Raw genomic sequence first — 20,986 nt, forward strand, 5'->3', positions numbered from 1 at the left:
GAGGAATTTCTTTAGCCAGATGGTGGCGAGTCTGTAGAATTCATTGTCATAAATGGCTGTAGAGACCAGGTCATTGGGTATATTTGTAGCAAAGGTTGATCGATTCTTGATAGGTAAAGGGGTTACGAAGAGAAGGCAGAGCAATGGGGTTGAACAAAAATCAGCCATGACTGAATGGCAGAACAGACTCAATGGGCCAAATGGCCTAATTCTACCCCTATATCCATTATTACTAATCACTGTTTGGCTTAAACAATTTCAAAACTAGTTTACTTTGACAGCTTTCTGACAGATTCACACCGGGGTATTTCCCAACCTGGAAGAACCAGGCAGGTTTATCCTGAAGGCTATCTCTTCTGGGAGCCATAGGCTCAGGGTCTTGGTCTTCATATTGTCTCTCCAATCTCCCTACTTTTATTTTATATTTTTTTCTAGAATGTTCCCTGAGTGTCCCTTCTAGGACCTCCATGATTCTGAAGTCATCAAATCAGAATCAGAATCAGTTTTATTATCACTGACAAAGGATGTAAATTTGTTGTTTTGTGGCAGCAATACAGTGCAATGCATATAAAGTACTATTAATTATAACAGGAAATATAAAAAATAAGTAAGTGCAGAAAAAGAGTAAAATAGTGAGGTGGTGTTCATGTGTCCATGGACCATTCAGAAATCTGATGGTGGAGGGGGAGTTCCTAAAATATTGAGTGTGTGGCTTCTCATTAACCTTATGGTGTTAATGAGAAAATGTATATAAACTGAACACTCTCCATTATTTTATTTTGTGTTTCCTGACATACAGAGTGTGCAGTCAGTACTTTTTCTAAAGGCCTGGTGCTTACAATAGAGGCTTAATCACAGGCCTAGTCACAGTAGAGACCTATTCACAATGGAGGTCTAGTCATAAGCCTAGTCACAATAGTGGCCCAGTCATAGGTCTAGTCACAATAGAGGCTTAGAAATAGGCCTAGCCACAATCGAGGCCTAGTCATACAGCACAGAAATAGGCCTTTTGGCCAACTACTCCAAGGCAGCCAAGATACCCATCTAAGCTAGTTGAAGTTGAATTGTCATTCAACCATGCATAAACACAGCCAAATGAAACAACATTCCTGTGGGGCCAAGGTGCAAAGCATAGTACCAACAGCATGCAACACATATTGCATACGTAATTACAATAGCAGATAAAAAACATACAGTCACAAAAAAAGAACAAAAAAAAACAGAGTTCAGGTTCATGAGCAGCATGGTCTATAGATTGATAGTGCGTGGGATGTAGTCCTGGTCCAGCCTGTTTTCCACTGCGCGAACACTGGAGAGCAGCACCAAGCGAATTTGCCCATTTGCCCATTTTTGGCTCATCTCTCTCTAAACCTCTTCTATTCATGTACCTGTCCAAGTGCCTTTTAAATGTTGTTCATGTACCTGCCCCAACCACTACCACTTGGCAGCTCCTTACACATACTTAGTAGAAACGTTACACGGTTAAGTGGCATGCTGTCATGTAATTTTTAATTTTAGTCATAGATTTACAGCATTTAGCTCAGAAGGCCATCTCAGGATCAAAATTCAAGATTGTTCAATGTCATTTCCAATACACAAGTGCGAAGGAGAATGAAATAATTGTTACTCCAAATCCGATGCAGCACAAACACAATAAGATAAAGGACACAATAATTAAATAACACAATAGGCATAACTACGTAAGATAGCTTATATACATAGATTGTACATCCATAAAATGACACTAGTCACAGGAGTGTCTGTACATCAGGTAAAAGGAAGGGGGAAGAAGCCAGAATAAGAAGATGGGGGAAGGGAAAGAAGTATAATCTAACAGCTGATAGGTGAAACCAGATGATGGAGAAGGGTGGTGGGTGGGGGTGGGGATGGATGAAGTGAAAAGCTGGAAGGTGATAGGTGGAAGAGGTCAAGGACTGAAGAAGGAGGAATCTGACAGGAGAAGAGAATGGACCATGGGAGAAAGGGAAGAAGGAGGGTAATCAGAGGGAGGTGATGAGAAGAGGTAAAAAGGGAGCCAAAGTGGTGAATGGAAAAAGAGAGAAGGGGGAGGAGGGAAAAATCGAAGTTCATGCCTTCAGGTTGGAGGCTATCCAGACGGAGTATGAGGTGTTGCTCCTCCAATGACCTCATTGTGGCAGCAGAAGAGGCCGTGGACTGACATGTCAGAATGGGAATGGAGATTAGAAATAAAACGGTTGGCCACTGGGAAATACAGCTTGTTGCAGATGGAGCAAAGGTGCTTGACAAAGTGGTCCCCCAATTTACGTCGGGTCGAACTGAGGTTCATTGGTTCAATTTCCCACCCATGCATCATTCCCTAAAAGACGACTCCAACCTCCCTGTAATTAACACTGCAATGCTACGTGTTCTTAATATTTCTAGTTTTCTTCTTTCTCGTATTCAATTAGGAATTCAAAACTGCTTTTAAAACCTATTTTGTTTGTGTCGAGAAACTGGTTTCTCTTTAACCCAATTCAACCTCTTTGTTTTTCTATGTTTCCATTCAACATTTTCTTATCAAGATCAAGATCCTGATGGGTGGTGGGGTGGAGATACATCTCTACCAAAGGAGGCATAAGGCGCTTCTTCCCTCTGCTAACGTGCAGGTCACCCTTGGGCAAGGTGTAGTACCTGCTTAGGCACCCCCCCCCCCACCCAGATCAGGGTCACGTGAAGCCATGGGAGCAGGGGATGGACGGTCATATGAGCAGCTAATGCACAAGTCCTGGTCATGTGACCACAGACTCCAGGCAGACAATCTCTGAAGAGTATTGATAATGGCTGGGGTCGTCCGTCTTGTTAAAAGCACTGCCCAGAAGAAGACAATGGCAAACTACTCCTGTAGAATAATTTGCCAACAATTATGGTCATTACCATGATTGCCCACAACATATGACATGGCACATAATGAACCAACACACCTCACACCTCCTCTGGTAGCAACATTCCTTCACCCTGCCACCCAATGCACTGGTTGGCACAGTCATATAACAGCACACAAGCACTCTACAACACGCAGTTTGTAGGTTCTCCCTCTGACCACACGGGTTTCCTCTGGGTGCCCCGCTTTCCTCCCACAGCCCAAAGACCAACGGGTTAGCAGGTTAATTGTCCTGTGATTAGACTACGGATAAATAGGTGGGTTGCTAGGCGATGTGGCTCGTTGGGCAGGAAGGGTCAGTTCCACAGTTTATCTCTAGACTACAAACACAGTCTAATACAGCACACACAACTACAACTCTAATGCACTGTACAGTTAGCCTCAGCACAGACACAATACCCTCTATTACACTTGTACGCAGTCTAATACGACGCACACCCGACCATAAACCTCTCTGTAGTGGACTGCACACACACTCTTTATTCCAGCACCCTCCCACAAGCAAGTGTCGGCACCCTTGCACCGAGCCGGCGGCGCGCGAGCCCGCCCGCGGTCAGAAGCACGGGGTGCGCGCCCGGAGCGGGGACGAGCGCCGTGGGTGGAGGAGCCGGCGCGGCTGTCTGTATCTGTGCGTTCGTCTGCGATCGAGAGAGAGAGAGAGTGAGGGGGGTATCTGCGATGGGTCAGAGCCGCTGTATCCGCCTGCTGTCTGTCGGAGCCTTGCTCCTCGTCCTGCCCCAGCGAGCTGCCCTGGTGTCCGGTCTCAGGGCTTGTACGCCGGTGAGTACCAGACAAGTCAACGCAAAGGTCGCCTCTGTCTGTAATCAGCACCTTTTCGGCTTTCTGCAGGACGCCGCTACAATTTATTGACTCAGTGTGAATTAAAGTGTTCATTTAAACTCGCGGGTTGCAATGTATGTTCCTTATTTCTAGCTGTTACCCCTCTCCTAAAGTAGCCACCTGCAATCAGATCACCCCCATCTGTTTATTATAGATGTATGTGATTGCCGTGCCTCGGAAATATTGTATTGTTAGTGTCGGCGATTCTCTGATGGACCCGGTACTAAATTAGAATCAGAATCAGGTTTATTATCACTAACACAGGTCGTGAAATTTGTTGTTTTACATTACAATAGACAATAATAAAAGAACTATAAATTACAACAAAATATATATATTACAATGAATATATTTAGTTAAATTTAATGCTGACGGAATTATATAATTTCCAGCTCACTGGCCTAGTTGGATAGTGATTTCTTGTGGGTAATCTTCCCCCTGTCGTCGCTCGCCTTTTTTCCAGAGGCTGACCCTAATGGCGTGGAGAGGTATAGATCCTTGTTTAGGGAAAGCGGGCGAGATTCCCCGAATCAGCGGCCAACAAGCATCTGGTGTTTGTGGACGCCCTCCGCCTGCCGAGACACCAGGATCGTGGCAAAGCTCGCCCTGTGACCGTGTACTGGAGGCCCAGTGACCACACACGCCAGGGTTTCTGATATTGAGTGGGTCTCTTTTGGTGAGCAGGAACAGGCCATTCGGCCCCACCTGCTATGATCAGCTAGCCCTCTCTTGCCAAGGCGTAGTTCCAGTCTCCACCCCGTGTAGCACTCAAAATGCTGGAGGAACTCTGCAGGTCAGACTATTTGAGCCCACCAACCCCACTGGGTCGTAGGGTGCCAACAGCCTGAGTCCTCAGTCCTGGGCCAGTCATTCAGGTGTAGCCCATTGAGGATCCTTCCTCTCCCAGAGATGAGGTCTTTGGAGCTCCTCTTGGTATTTCTGTAGTTCTGGGTCTTTTATGAGATGGGGTTGCTAGTCCCCATCCCCAACCCTCCTCCTTTCACAGCCTGGTTTGGGACTGTCCATGGCCAGTTCAGGCAGCTTCCATGGAGAGGAATAAACAGTGGAGGTTTCAGGCCAAGACTCATCATGAGTACTGGACATGTGGTGCATGGTCTCTCCAGCATTTTGTCTGTATTGTTCTGGATTTCCAGCATCTGCAGAATTTCTTGTGTTGATGATTTTCTAACCTGTGTTTCATGTTATGTCTACAAATCACTATTTCCTTAAAAATACTCTGCAACATGGTCCTGGTCTTCTGTATTTGGGAATTTCAGAGTTCCCTGCTGTCTGGGTTTAGAGATTTCTGGATAAGGCAGTCCTAGATTTCTTCTTCCAAATCCTGATGATTGAATTCGATGAAATACTCTCTCTGAGCCCAGCTTGTTGATCTTGGTCAGGACTTTACAACAAGAGGCCCCTTCAGTTCTTCTGCACTTTAATTTAAAATGTTTAAAAACATGTATTTCTTATTGTAATTTATAGTTTTTGAATGTGTCGTGCTGTACTGCTGCAGCAAAACAGCTCATTTCACAACATACATGTGCCAGTGATTTGACCTGATTCTGATTCACTAGAAAGAGTGCATCTCATTGATCCAATCCCTCCTGCTATGACAATCATAACATTATCGTACTGGGCCATTTGACCGATCGAGCCTCCTCCACCTTTCTATCTTGGCTGATTTACTTTCCCTCCCAACCCCATTCTTTTGCCTTCTACCCGTAACCTTTGACACCCTTACTAAGCAAGAACCTATTAACCTCTGCTCTAAATATACCCAATGACTTGGCCTCCACAGTCATCTGTGGCAATGAATCCCACAGGTTCATCTCCCTCTGGCTAAGGAAATTCCTCCTCGTCTTTGTTCTAAAGGAACATCCTTCTGTTCTGGGTCTGTACTCCCCCACTATAGGAAACATCCTCTCCACATCCACTCTATCTAGGCCTTTTAATATTTGGTAGGTTATAATGAGATTCTCCCCTCATTTTTCTAAACTCCAGCGAGTACGTTGCTTATACCTTAACCCTTTCATTCCTGGGATAATTCTTGTGAACCCCCTCTGGACCCTCTCCAGTGCTGGCACATCCTTTCATCGATAAGGGGTCCAAAACTGCTCATAATACTCCAAGTATAGTTTGACCAATGCTCTGTAAATCTTCAGCATTAACTCCTTGTTTTTATATTCTCATTTTCTTGAAATGTACACTAACAGTGCAATTGCCTTCCTTACCACTGACTCATCATGCAAGTTAACCTTTAGGGAATCCTGCAGGAAGAATCCCAAATCCCTTTCTGACTTCCCTCCCTGTTTAGAAAACAGTCTATACCTTTATTCCTTCTACCAAAATGCATGACTATCCACTTCTCTGCACTGGATTCTGTCTGCCATTTCTTTGCCCATTCTCCTAACCTGCCTAAATCAACCTATAGCCTCCCTGCTTCCTCAACACTACCTGTCCTCGAAACAGTCTTCGTATCATCCGCAAACTTGGCCGCAGAGCCTTCGGTTCTGTCGTCCAGATCATTAACATTTAATGTGAAAAGAAGTGGTCCAAACACCAACCCCTGCAGACACCATTTGTCACTGTCAGCCACCAGAAATGGCTCCCTTTATTCCTACTCTTTGCCTCAGGCAATCTTTGTTAAGGGACTAGGACTGCACGCAATAGTTCTGGTGTGGTCTCACCTTGACCATGTGTAATTGGAGCACCCAATCCTTGCCCCTGTACCTAAAGCCTGTTGCACTGCAGACCGGCAGGCCACCATCTTGCTGCGCCTGTTTGTTCGTTGTCAGTCCCCAGTGTACAGGGACTGGTATTTCGTGATTTGAGGTGACAATCTTTGCTCTTAGCCGTGTACTATCATAAGGACACTCTGGTGTCAAGATCTGTGTGACCTCTCGAAGGAGTAGCACACACACAATGTTGGAGGGACTCTGTAGGTCAGGCAGCATCATCCCTCATGAAGAATCAGTTGATAGTTTTTCAAATGCAAGGACTTTTCCCCCTTCCTTTCTAGTCCTGATAAAGGGTCTTGGCCTGAAATGTTGGTTGTTCATTTCTCTCCATAGATGCTGCCTGACCTGCTGCATTCCTTGAGCATTTTGTGTGTATTGCACTGGATTTCCAACATGTGCAAAATTTCTTGTGTTTATAAGACCATAGACCAGGGGTTCCCAACCTTTTTTATGCCATGGACCCCTACCATTAACCGAGGGGTCCGTGGACCACAGGTTGGGAACCCCTGCTGTAGACTATAGGATATTTATGACCTCTCAAACGGAGGCCATTTGAATTCTTGCATTGATCCTTGGCCATTGGTTACCCAAGGATTTGAATTCTTGCATTGATCCTTGGCCATTGGTTACCTGAGGTGACAGGTAACCAGTCCCTGAACTCGACCCTCAGTCTAGATCACCAACGTCACCTCTGCCATGGGATTCGAACCTCCAACATTGTGACCCAGAGGCGAAACCGCTGCCGCCGAGCCGCGCCTGTGAACTGTGAGGGTCAGTGAGTGGTCAACCTTGCGAGGTCGGCAGGACAGTGTGAGTGCTGTTTGACGAAATGTCACGGTCACCTAGCAGTTAGCGCAATGTTATTACAGTGTGAAGTGTCAGAGTTCGGAGTTCAATTCCAACGCCTTCTGTAAGGGGTTTATACGTTCTCCCCGTGGCCGTGTGGGTGTCTTCCGGGTGCTCTGGTTTCCTCCCACAGTCCAAAGACATAATTGGCTATTGTAAATTGTCCTGTGTTTAAGCTAGGGTTAAAAAGATGGGTTGCTGGGCAACGCTGCTCGTTGGGCCCACTCTGTATATCCAAATTAAATAAATAATCCTGGGGTGAGTTTATCAGAGATGCAGCTGAAGGAATGTTGTATAGGAGGAGATAGTTAAGGTGTCTGGTTTGTCCAATGCCTAAAATTGAGGGCAAACCTGTTCTGGCAGTTCAACTGAGAAAAGTCTTGATACGGTTTGAAGTTTGCTGTTACCTGCTGCAGTCCACTCTGATGTGTCTCTACGAATGCTACACTTTCAGTAATTAATCACCGCTGTGGTAGTTTACACAGGTGCCTGCAGAACTGACAGCGTTGGCCAGGGTGATTTCATAAATGATTTAGTATGGACACAATTCCTTTTTAAGTTAATATAATTGGTTGCATCACCATCAACTGGAGAGTGCCTCCGGCAGACTCACCTAGTGTTCGTTAATAGGTAATGAGAATATACCTTGCCTAAACAACAGTGTGCTCCTTGCTGTCACATATGGCAGAGCCTTGACACTATCAAGATGCAAAAAAACCAATGGATTAGAAACATAGAAAACCTACAGCACAATACAGGCCCTTTGGCCCACATGTCTCCACCTTAGAAATTACTAGGCTTACCTATAGCCCTCTATTTTACTAAGCTCCATGTACGTATCTAAAAGCCTCTTAAAAGACCCTATCGTATCTGCCTCCACCACCGTTGCTGGCAGCCCATTCCACGCACTCACCACTCTCTGAGTAAAAAACTTACCCCCTGACATCTCCTCTGTACCTACTGCCCAGCACCTTAAACCTGTGTCCTCTTGTGGCAACCATTTCAGCCCTGGGGAAAAAGCCTCTGACTATCCACACGATCAATGCCTCTCATCATCTTGTACACCTTTATCAGGTCACCTCTCATCCTCCTTCACTCCAAGGAGAAAAGGCCGAGTTCACTCAACCTGTTCTCATAAGGCATGCTCCCCAATCCAGGCAACATCCTTGTAAATCTCCTCTGCACCCTTTCTATGGCTTCCACATCCTTCCTGTAGTGAGGCGACCAGAACTGAGCACAGTACTCCAAGTGGGGTCTGACCAGAATCCTATATAGCTGCAACATTATCTCTCGGCTCCTAAATTCAATTCCATGATTGATGAAGGCCAATACACCATACACCTTCTTAACCAGAGTCAACCTGCACAGCTGTTTTGAACGTCCTATGAACTTGGACCCCAAAATCCCTCTGATCCTCCACACTGCCAAGAGTCTTACCATTAATGTAAACAAATGGCCAGCTGTAGAAATTTATCAGAGTTGAATACAGTATTGTTTAAAAATAGTTTCTGTTTCAAAGGTGAAACATTGTATTTATAGGGTATCAATTTGCTGTCGGGCAAAAGACATTTGGAAAGTAATTCTGTGTGTTAACGTGCTTAATTTGTAACCGAGTCAAAATCAGATGAATCATTTTAGATTATAACTTCGAGATTTGATGTAGGGTCTCAGCTTGAAACGTCGACTGTTTATTCATTTCCATGGATGCTGCCTGTTCTGCTGAGTCCCTCCAGCTCTTTGTGTGTGTTGCTCTGGACTCTCAGCATCTGCAGAATCTTTTATGTTTAGATAACAGGGAATGTGTTGTCCTGCAGACTCAGAAACGGGTGTATTCTGATTGTGAAGTTTGTTGTTTTGCCACAATACCTAAAAACATTATTGCAAGAAACAAGTAGGAATATAAAAATAGGTAGTGTATAAAGAGAGCAAAATAGTGAGGTGGTTTCACTCTGATGCTGGTCTTAAACCATTGAGTGTGTACCTTCAGGCTCTTGATGGTAGCAACGAGGAGAGAGCAGGACTGGGATGGTGAGGGTCCTTCATGATAGATGCCACCTTCTTGAGGCATTGCGTTTTAAAGATGCCCTCAATGGTGGGAACTTCCAGATGCTACTACAGATGTTGGTCATTCTTGCACCATAATGGTGGACAACCAACATGTTTGCCATTGCCATTAATCTGGATTCTGTGCTTCTCCCATTAAGATGACAGAAGTTTTCCCATTACTATGTGCAAGGGTTACCTCTCTTTGTTAGAGCAGATTTGGAGACTTCTGTCTGCTAATGCAGCTGATTAAAACACAGAGCGCTTAATCAATGGAATTTCAGTCCATTGTTTATTGAAATTTTAACAGGACAAAGACTAGCATGAGATATGGCCTCATTGTGAATCCTGCTTTATTAACAGTATTTAATCTTTTTCTTGCTGAAAAGGATGAATAGCATATCTTTAGTTGAAATGTTTAGAATTTACAAACTGTAAACGAATGACCAGAATTTGAAGAATCTGTTTCTTGTTACAGGGAAGTGCAGTTGTCTTCCTTCTGATTTTAAAAAGTGGGAATTCTGGTTTAAAAAGTCTGGTTTAAAAGAAGAAATACAACTAAATATTAATAACGCTTTTTTGTGAAAATTATGGTAAATGATCACAAACATTGAAGAGGCGAGGGTGAAGTGACTGGGTGTGAGGTGAAGTCAGCGTGAGGTTAAGACACATTCAAAATGAATTTGGAGCAGAGAACAGATGGAGAAAAGGAGGAAAGGCAGCTTCAGGGCCCGTCCGCCTAAACTGAGAGCAAAGTTTGATGGATTTAAGTGCCAGGCCAATTTGAAAAGGTCGAAGACGGGCCAAAACGTGGCAGTGGGGTCGAGGCCCAGTGTGTATTGATGTGACAGAGCCCGGGTCCTAGAGCGAGGAACGATTTAAATGCCAGGCCAGATGGATTGAAAAGGCAGAGGGTGACAGGACTGGAGGTGAAAGTCAGGCTGGTTCTACTCATAGCTCCAGTCTTTGCTACACTGAGGTGGAGGCTCTGGCCTGCTCCGGCTGTTCCAGGCTTTGTGTCTGCGAGCTCCATGGCGTTTTCTACGCGATGTGCTGAGCTGGGGCTGGGACAGAGGCCTGCTCCAGGCTTTGTGTCTGCGAGCTCCATGGCGTTTTCTACGCGATGTGCTGAGCTGGGGCTGAGACAGAGGCCTGCTCCGGGCTTTGTGTCTGCGAGCTCCATGGTGTTTTCTACGCGATGTGCTGAGCTGGGGCTGGGACAGAGGCCTGCTCCAGGCTTTGTGTCTGCGAGCTCCATGGCGTTTTCTATGCGATGTGCTGAGCTGGGGCTGAGACAGAGGCCTGCTCCAGGCTTTGTGTCTGCGAGCTCCATGGCGTTTTCTACGCGATGTGCTGAGCTGGGGCTGAGACAGAGGCCTGCTCCAGGCTTCGTGTCTGAGGACTCACTTTTGTCCTCAAGGCTATTTGCCTATTTTTATTGTTTGCACCATTAGTTTTTTCCCCTCTCTCTCTGCACATTGGGTGCTTGTTGGTCTCTTTTTTAAAAAAATGTGTTCTTGGGGTTTCTTCTTTTGTGGCTGCCTGTAAGGAGACGAATTTCAAGGTTGTATAATGTATAGCTACTTTGATAATAATAAATGCACTTTGAACTTAATTTCAAACATGTTCATTTCAAAACATTAGTTGCTTCTTTCTTCAAGATTCTGCTTGACCTGAGTATATCCAGCCTTTCTATGTTTGTCCCTTCTTTCCACAGGGATCACCCCCTTCATGGTTTCCTTGCCCACCCACCCCTCCTCACTAATCTCTATCCAGCACTTATCCCTGTAAGTGGCCAAAGTGCTACACCTGTCCATTCACCTCCTCCCTCACCTCCATTCAGAGCCCCAAACAATCCTTCCAGGTGAGGCAACACTTCATCTGCTAATCTGCAGGGGTCGTCTATTGCGTCCAGTGCTCCCGATGCAGCCTCCTCTACGTTGGTGAGACCTGTCGAAATTGGGGGACTAATTCGCTGAGCAGCTCCGCTCTATCCAGCAAAAGCAGAACTGCCCAGTGGCCAAGCATTTTAATTCCGATTCCCATTCCTGTTCCAACATGTCGGTCCACAGCCTCCTTTTGTGTCAAGATGAGGCCACCTTCAGGGTGGAGGAACAACACCTTATATTCTGTCAGGGTAGCCTCCAGCCTGCTGGCACAAACATAAATTTTTCCTTCCAATAAATCATTTTCCCTCCCCTTTCTCTCTTCTATTCCCCACTCTGGCCTGCTGCCTTTTCTCACCTGCCTATCACCTACCCCTGGGTCCCCTCCTCCTTCCCTTTCTCCTATGGTCCACTCTCCTCTCCTATCAGATGCCTTCTTCTCCAACCCTTTACTTTTCCCACCCACCTGGCTTCACCTATCACCTCCTAGCTATCTTCCTTCGCCTCCCCCCCCCCCCCCCCCCCACCTTTTCATTCCGGTGACTTTCCCCTTCCTTTCCAGTCCTGGAGAAGGGTCTTGGCCCAAAATGTCGACTGTCTATTCATTTCTGTAGATGCTGCCGGACTTGCTGGGTTCCTCCAGCACTTTGGATCTGAATTTGTATCCAGATTTGTATTTCAGATCTTGTCATGGCTGCTCTTGCACCTTTCTGTCTCCCTGCACCTCACCTTGTCTGTAGCCGGCACCACAGCCTACACTCTATTGCTGTTTTTCATTTAGCAATACAGTGCGGAGCATTGTCTTCTGGCCCAACAAGAAGTGCTGTCCCGGCAACCCCAATTTAACCCTAAGTAGTCATGGGACAGTGTACAATGACCTGTTAACCTACTCAGTACGTCTTTGGACTGTGGGAGGAAACCGGAGTACCTGGGGAAAACCCAAGCATTCCAAGGCGAGGACGTACAGAGACTGCTCACAGAGGCAGAATACATTACGGACTTCTAAGTGATGTTAAGACAGGCACACGAATGTGAGGAAAGTGGAAGGATATGGACACTGTGTAGGCAGAGGGGATTAGTTTAATTGGCCATTTGATTAGTAATTGAAAAGGTTCAGTACGCCATGGTGGGCCGAAGGGCCTGTTCCTGTGCTGTGATGTTCTATATTCCAGGGTCTTGCTTGACCCCAGTGGCGAGGGTTGTGCTGATTGGTTCAAGAGTGAATGGTTGGAGGGAAGTAGCTGTTCCCGAACCCGTCGGTGTGGGATTTCAGGCTCCTGTATCTCCCGCCTGATGGGAGCAGTAAGAAGGTGGCATGGCCCAGATGGCGAGGATGTTGTCCTGAGGCAGCGCCCCCCTGTAGGTGCTACTGATGAGGGGGAGGGATGTGCCTGAATCCCCTTCTCTGCAGCTTCTTGCTCTCCTGCATGTTCAAACGGTTCGGTGTGGCAGGGATGCAACCAGTCAGGATACTTTCGACAGTACACCTGTAGAAGTATGTTAGAGCGTTCGATGAAAGCCAGGCCTCCTTAATCTCCTAAGGAAATAAAGAAGCTGGTGTGCCAAGTCCGCTGATCTGTTAGCACCCTGGATTGAAAGCTGCCGTCCCTCCCCAGTGCCGCACTGCATGTTCTCTGTCTTCCCCTTGCTGAAGTCAGTAATCGCTCTTTAGCTTGACTGAGGGGCTATTGTTGTGGCGCCTCCTCAACCGGGTGTCCTCTCTCACTCCTCTCCTCTGAGTCATCACCTGGGACTGGTCCAACAAAGTGTACAGTCAGGGTGTAGTTTGTAAGGGACCACCGCTAATTGCAGAATTTGCAAGGCAGACTATTTAAATCAATGCATTATTCAGCATCTTTGCAGACTGACATGTCAAATCAAATTGGAGCTTATTGTCACCTGCGCAAGTCCATGTGTGCACCGGTGCGATGAAAAACTTACTTACTGCAGCGTCACAGGCCCCAGATAATCAGCGTTCACTAGAAAAGCATAAACTAAACAAAAATGTACACCATTTTTATAAGGAAGAAGAGTGGTTCCAGTGTTGCTAAGCTGTAGTGATTAGGTTTGTGTGCCAGTTGATTCGACAGCCACATGGTTGAAGGGAAGTAGCTGTTCCTGAACCTGGTGGTGTGAGACTTCATGCTTTTGTGCCTCCTGCCCAGTGGGAGCTGTGAGAAGATGGCATGTTCTGGCTGGTGGGGCTCTTTGATTACTACACTTGTAAAACGTTTCACTACAGCAGACGGGACCCACGATGGGCTGTGGACTATTTGTTTTTGTATATTTTGCTGCCTTGTATTGTTTACCTCACTGTCAGCTCAGTGGCCTTACCTCTGGGATGTTGGATGGGTCCAGGTGCGACAACAGAGCTGCTGTGTGGCTGATAAACAAGATGCAAACGGGTCTTCAGCAGTGGGACATTGAAACATGAAAGCTGATGCAGAGAGAATCCAATTACAAATCCAAATTGGAAAAAGCAAGTTATAATGCAGTAACATACTATCCTTCATTTAATCCAAAACCAAAATGATTACAATGACCTTCACATACTGAGATAAGGATTACCAAAGTAAAGCTTTGTATGTTTCTCAAATGACTAAACTATCAAAAGTGAAATTAATGAAAGGATTTATGGTGAATTACATCCTTGCTGCAAGGCTGATGTATAAGTTGGTCTTTGCTTCAGGAGAATGGAGGGGTATTAACTGTAACTCTGAGAATATCAGGCACAAAAACTTGGGATAAATCAGAGTCAACATCACCTATAGCCTATCCCGTCCTAGTCCAACCAAAAGGTCACGGCCAAGAAAACGTATCAATGCCACCGCTTCCTCAGAAGGCTAAAGAAATTTGGCATGTCCACATTGACCTTTACAAATTTTCATTGATACACTATAGAAATCATCCTACCCTGATGCTACGGCAACTGCTCTGCCCATGAGCACATTAAACCGCAGAGAGTTGTGGACACAGCTCAGCACATCACAAAAACCAGCCTCCCCTCTATGAACTCTGTCTACACTTCTCACTGCCTCCGTAAAGCAGCCAGCATAATCAAAGCCCCCAGGCATGCCAGACATTCTCTCTTCTCCCCTCTCCCATCGGGCAGAAGATACAAAAGTCTGAAAGCACATCCCACCGGGCTCGAGGTCAGGTTCTACCCTGATGTAATAAGACTATTGAATGGTTCCTTAGTTTGACAAGATGGGCTCTCGACCTCACAACGTTGTGATCTTACACCTTATTGTTTACCTGCATTGCACTTTCTCTGTAACTGTTACGCTTTATTCTGTACTTTGTTATTCTACCTCAAGGCACTCTGTAATGATTTGATCTGCAAGTCAAGATTTTCACTGTATCTGGGTACATCAGACAATAATAAACCAATTCCAAACCCAATTTCAATTACTTTGAAACTTTCTCGGCTCTGAAGGAAGATCGTCAACGAGTAATGTGAAATCTATTTCTCTCTCTTAGCGATTCAAAACAAAAACATCAGAAATTTTGTCTGAGCTGCCAAATCCTTTGAGTGCTTACTGCTTTTAGATCAATTCCAGTACCAAAGAAGATGACAGTAACCTGCCTAAATGGCCGTTGTCTGATAGCATTAACATCGACTATTATGAAATGCTTTGAGTAGCCAGTCATGGAGAACATTAAAGTCATTCTCCTGGCTACATTGGACCCTTTTCAGTTTGCTTATTGCTTAGACCGATCCACTGATGATGCAATAGCCTCTGCCCTCCACTCTGTCCTGTCCCACCTGGAAAATGGGGTCTCGTATGCCAGACTGCTGTTTATAGACTTCAGTTCAACGTTCAATGCCATCATACCCCAGAAACTGTCCTCACTGGGTCTCAACACCTCCCTCTGCTACTGGATACTGGACTTCTTAGCAGTAAGGCCACATTCAGTCTGTATGGGCAGCAGTGTCTCTGGTCCCATTACGCTGAGCGCTGTCGCTCCCCAAGGCTTTGTGCCCAGCCCACTGCTGTTCACACTGCTGATGCGTGACTGTGTTGCAGGATCCAGCTCAAACCGTGTCAGCAAGTTTGTGGATGACACAGCAGTGACTGGCCTAATCAAGAACGATGATGAGACCGAGTATGGAGAAGAAATGGAGCGGCTGGTGGATTGGTGTGAGAAGAACAACCTAAGCCTGAACGTGGAGAAGACGAGGGAAAGCATTGTGGACTTCAGGAAAGTGGAGACGAACCATCCCCCTTCTGTGAATACATGACTCCTCCGTAGAGAGAGTTAAGTGCACCAAGTTCCTGGGAGTTCGCATCACAGATGACCTCAGCTCGTCCCTAACATCACCTCCATGAACAAGAAGACACAGCAAGGCCTCCACTTCCTAAGGAGAATGAGACAAGCAAGGCCCCCCCCCCACTTCCCCCACCATCTTAACTGCGTTTTGCAGGAGCACCATTGAGAACGTTCGGACAAGTTGCATCTCCATCTGGTATGGGAGCAGTTGAGCATCTGACCTGAAGTCCCTACAAAGGCTTGTGAGAACAGCTGAGAGGATCATAGGGGTCTCCCTAAAATCCATCAGGAACATTTATCAGGCGTGCTGCATTTGCAGGGCTCTTAGTGTTATCAATATACTCACCCATCCATCCTGTATCCTCCTTGACTTCCTACCATCAGGCAGGGGACTACGATGCATAAAAACAAGAATGGTCAGGATGAGAAACAGTTTCTTTCCCCAGGCCATTAGGCTTCTGAACTCCCTGCAGCATTGCATTCGAAATGTCACTGGTTAATCTGTTCTGTACTTTACAATATTTAATATTAATACACTTTAGTTGGTTATTTATTTGTGATTTCTCTTACCTTCAAAAGTTATCATGTGTTATGTGTACTACTGTGCTTTACACCCTGGTTCAGAGAAACGTTGTCTTGTTTCCATACATTATATGGTTATATTTATATACATGAATATATTTAAATGACAATAAACTTGACTTGAATTATTTCTTTTGGTTTGATTAGTTTTTGATTCTGAAATTGCCTGATAACATTGCTTTGAACACACGAGATTCTGCAGATGCTGGAAATCCAGAAAAACACACAAAAATGCTGGTGGAACTCAGCAGGTCAGGCAGCATCTATGGAGGGGAATAAACAGTTCACTTTTCAGGCCAGGTCTCTTCATGATGACTAGAAAGGAAGGAGGAAGAAGCCAGAATAGGAAAGTGCAGGGGCGTAGTTTTAGCGAAGCTTTGAAAGACTGTGATTCATTCTCCGCATTCTGTCTCGGTTGGTTTCCCTTCAAACCTGTAAAGTGTAATGGGATGAACCATGTGCCAGATTAAATATTTCTGTTGTCTCGGTTAACTGCAGTCAAAGGAATTGATTACTTTTTATTTCAGGTGAAGCCTTTATTTGGAGCATGACGCAGTTGTATTACAGTTCTAAAGAGAAACCTCTGCTGCTAGATTCTTTTCATCTGTGATTCCAGTGTTTAAACCTGAGACACGAGGATGAATATTGATTGCGAAATTTGCCCCAGGCTTTGGGAGATTCCACTTTACTGTTGGCTAGCAGATATGACATTGAAGTAATTAAAAATGTATCTTTTCATGGCTTTTGTTGAGAAAGAAGCAAAGAGCTTTAAGGCCTTCTTGACGGGGGAATAGGAGTGTATACGGACTGGACATCCATGGTGAAAGTGAGGTGGTCAGGGATGGGGAATTGAAAGTTGGCGAAGGGGGTCGAGTGCATGAGAAGTGTTGCAGACGTAGGTGGGAAGGGACTGGACCAAGGGGGGTAGAATGGATTTGAGGTACGAGGATATGATTTCAGTGGGGTGGGAGCAGAGAGAGACGATAGGCCTACCCAGGTTTGTGGATCATGGGTAGGATGTAGGAGAGAGCAGTGCAGGATAAGGGAACTATGAGCTTGATGGCAGCGGATGGGAGTTCTCCAGAGTTGATGAAGTCTGTTATGGAGGTAGTTTTCTGATGGTTCAGAGTGGGGTCCTCTTCAAGAGGAGGTGTCTGAGGGTTGCCACCTGGCCTCACAAGGTAGAGGTCTATGTTTCGATGTACATGTGACAAATAAAGTTAATCTTTTCTGTTATTATTCAAGTGTTGCTGTTTCATGTTATCGCTGATGTGGAATCCCAGCTTGTAACCATGGCGACAATCTTGATGCATAGCTTTCGGAATGCATTGTACCCTTTTAGGTACAGAGAGGAGCTCGTGACAAAAGACACCACCATTAGATCTGTAGTTATGCTGATGGAGATGCATTGGAAAACCGGCTGAAATTTTGGTGGTCAGCTTTCCTGGAGTTCAGTGAACCAGGGGCAAGAAGAACACGTTTTTTTAAATGGGGACAGAAGATGGTGGAGACCTTCAGCAGGCTGGCCTGTGTGTGCATGGAGAATTGGAAAGAATGTTTCAATTACTCTTACAAAGTAGGCCATTCGGCCCTTTGAACCTGCTCTGTTATTCATGCCTGCTCAGCTATCACAATACTACTTGTCCCCCTCCACCCCCTTCCCTATTTTCCATTCCCCATTCTGGTTCCTCTCTCACTCCTTATGTTTTTCCACCTGCCCATCTCCTCCCTCTGGTTCCTTTTTTCCGGTGGTCCACTCTCCTCTCCTATCAGATTTCTCCTTCAGCCCTTTGCCCCTTCCACCTATCACCTCCCAGCTTCTCGCGCCATTCGCTCTCCCTCACCCACCTGGTCTCACCTATCACCTGCCAGCTGGTACTCTTTTCCCCCTCCCCCCACCTTCTCATTCTGGCATCGTCCCCCTTCCTTTCCAGTTCAGCTGAAGGGTCTTGACCTGAAACGTTGACTGTTTATTCCCCTCCATGGATGCTGCCTGACCTGCTGAGTTCCTCTGGCATTTTGTGTGTGTAGGTCTTGATTTCCAGCATCTGCAGAATCTCATGTCCATTCCCTTTGATGTACCCGGCTTTGTGCCCATCAACCCACCTTCCTTCTTAAGTATGTTCAATGACTCTCTCTTTACTGCCTTCTGTGGCTGAGGATCCCACAGACTGTGCGTGAACAAATTTTTCCTCGTCCAAGGGTGGGACGCCTGATTGTGACTGTAATATCTGGGACACGCCAGGCTCGGCCAGCTCCATCAGAGGCGCAACCTTCCCCGCCACCAAGGAGATCTCCATGAGATGATGCCTTAAGAAGGCGGCATCCATCATTAAGGACCCTCGGCGTCTAGGACGTGCCCGCTTCTCGCTGCTACCATTGTGGAGGAGGCACAGGAGCCTGAAGGCTGGCACTCAAATATTCAGGAGCAAGAGCTCTAGAGAGTTACAAGGTACCCAGAAAGGAGGTGAAGAATGTATTTAAGAGAGCTAGGAAGAGGCATGAGGAGACCTTGGTGAGTAGGATTAAAGAGAACCCCAAGGCGTTGTACACGTGTGTGAGGGTAGGACTGATCAGGGATAGTAGAGGGAATATGTCTCTGAAATCAGAGGAGGTAGGGGAGCTCCATAATGAATACTCTGCTTCAGAATTCATCAGCATGAGAGGCCATAATATTTGTGGAGGCAATGTAAAAAAGGCTGATATGCTGGAACATGATGAAGTTAAGAAAGGGGATGTGCTGGAGTTTTTGAAAATCATCAGGATAGATAAGGCCCTGGGTTCGGATGGGAAGACAGCGAAGAGATTGCTGTGTATTTGGTGATGATATTTGTGTTCTCACCAGTCACTGTAATGGTACCAGATGGCAAATATTATTCCTTTGTTTAAAAAAGGGAGCAGAGATAAACCTGGGAATTATAGACAATGATAGACAATAGGTGCAGGAGTAGGCCATTTGGCCCTTCGAGCCAGCACTGCCATTCACTGTGATCATGGCTGATCATCCACAATCAGTACTCCGTTCCTGCCTTCTCCCCATATCCCCTTGACTCCGCTATCTTTAAGAGCTCTATCTCTTTCTTAAAAGCATCCAGAGAATCGGCCTCCACTGCCTTCTGAGGCAGAGCATTCCACAGATAACAGACCAGTGAGTCTTACTTCAGTGGTGGGCAAATTATAAGAGAAGACTCTTAGAGACAGGATTTATGAGCATTTGGACAAGCATCATCTGATGAGGGGCAGGTCATGCCTCACAAACCTGATTGAATTCTTTGAGGATGTGACAAAGCACATTGATGAAGATAAAGCGGTGGATGGGATGTATTTGGGTTTTCTGGTGCTGTTTTAGGTTTATTGAATAAGTCAGGAGGCATGGGATCCAGGGAAACTTGACTGTGTAGATAGAGAATTAGCTAGGCAGAGGGCAGTTGTAGATGGAGCGCGTTCTGCCTGGAGGTCGGTGACCAGTGGTGTTCCGCAGGGATCTGTTCTGGGACCCCAGCTTCTTTGAGGTTTTTATAAATGACCTGGGCGATGAAGTGGAATGGTTGATTTGCAAATGAGACAAAGGTTGGTGGTGTTACAGTTAGTGAGAAGGTTGTTGTTGGTTACAATAAGACGTTGACAGGATGCAGAGCTGGGCTGAGAAGTGGAGTTCAGTCTGGAGAAGTGTGAAGTGATTCACTTTGGAAGGGTTAGTAGAAGAATTCTTAGCAGTGTGGAAGAAGAGAGGGATCTTGAGGTCTCTGGTAATAGATCCCTCAAATTGCCATGCAAGTTGATAGGGTGGTTAAGAGGGTTTATGGTGTGCTGTTTTCTGGTGTGGGGGGGGGGGGGAAGGTGTAGAGAACTAGAAGACATACCTTAATGTGCCAAGCCTTAGGTACACGTACATATATAGCTAGGGTACCTCAGACTTTTGCACAGTACTCTACTCGTCAACATGGAGCACAGGATTTTGTGAATGGTGAGGGTGGAGTGCTGTGGAAGGTGTATGGGTAGGTGATAGATAAGGAGTGTCAGAAACGAGAGGTGGTATGAGTGTAGACATATCCAGTCCTGAGACTCCAGGTAAGGTAATTTGATTCCAAACAGTTGGTTTATTGATCATTACAGAATGTCTCTCTGGTGCTTCCTTCTCCCTTCCCCTTTCCCCAACTTTCCTCCTCTCCCTGGCCCCTTCGCACTCTCAATCCACAACAGAGACCCATAACAGAATCAGGTTTATCATCACTCACATCTGCTATGAAATTTGCTTTTCTTTTGTGGCAGCAGTACAGTGTAATATATAAAATTACTACAGTACTGTGCAAAAGCCTTAGGCACCCTAGCTATATATATGTGCCTATGAGTTTTGCACACTACTGTAGGTTCAAGGTGAGAGGGAGGAGGTTTAAAGGGAATCTGGGGGGTAAATCTTTCACATTTCACACACTTTTCACCCATACCAATGGGTGTAGACCATCAGATCCTGGTGACCTACCTGCTTTCAACCTTTAGTTTTTTACCAATATTTTGTCCCCCGTGGTAGGAATTATTCTAAGCTCTTCCCTTCCATTTGAAGGGTAGTTGTTATCTGGAATAAACTACCAGAGGACGTGGTGGAGGCAGGAACAGTAACAATGTTTATGAAGTATCTAGGCAGGTATCTGAATGAACAGGACACAGAAGGAGATGGAACTAACGCAGGCTGGTGGGTTTGGTGTAGATCGATAAGTTTAAGTTTATTGTCATTGAAATGTATACATGTGTACATGAGGCAAATGAGACAATACGTTCCGGATCAGAGTGTAAAGCACAGTAGTACACGTAACACACAATAACTTAGGAAAGTAAGAATTAAAAGTACGAATGAATTGTGCATAAATAAACAA

The 20,986-nt window shown here is 45.7% G+C and overlaps 1 protein-coding gene across 1 annotated transcript in view; it reads left to right on the forward strand.

The window, feature by feature from the left end:
* Positions 1–3,502: 3,502 nt before the first annotated feature.
* elapor2b (endosome-lysosome associated apoptosis and autophagy regulator family member 2b) overlaps positions 3,503–20,986 on the forward strand; it is a 125,136-nt gene continuing 107,652 nt past the window's right edge. The window contains exon 1 of the mRNA XM_073066454.1: positions 3,503–3,682. Coding sequence (XP_072922555.1) covers positions 3,581–3,682 — 102 coding nt within the window. The 5' untranslated portion in view covers positions 3,503–3,580. The remainder of the gene's footprint in view (positions 3,683–20,986) is intronic.

This window comes from Hemitrygon akajei, chromosome 14, assembly GCF_048418815.1.
Source record: "Hemitrygon akajei chromosome 14, sHemAka1.3, whole genome shotgun sequence".
Lineage (NCBI taxonomy): Eukaryota > Metazoa > Chordata > Chondrichthyes > Myliobatiformes > Dasyatidae > Hemitrygon > Hemitrygon akajei.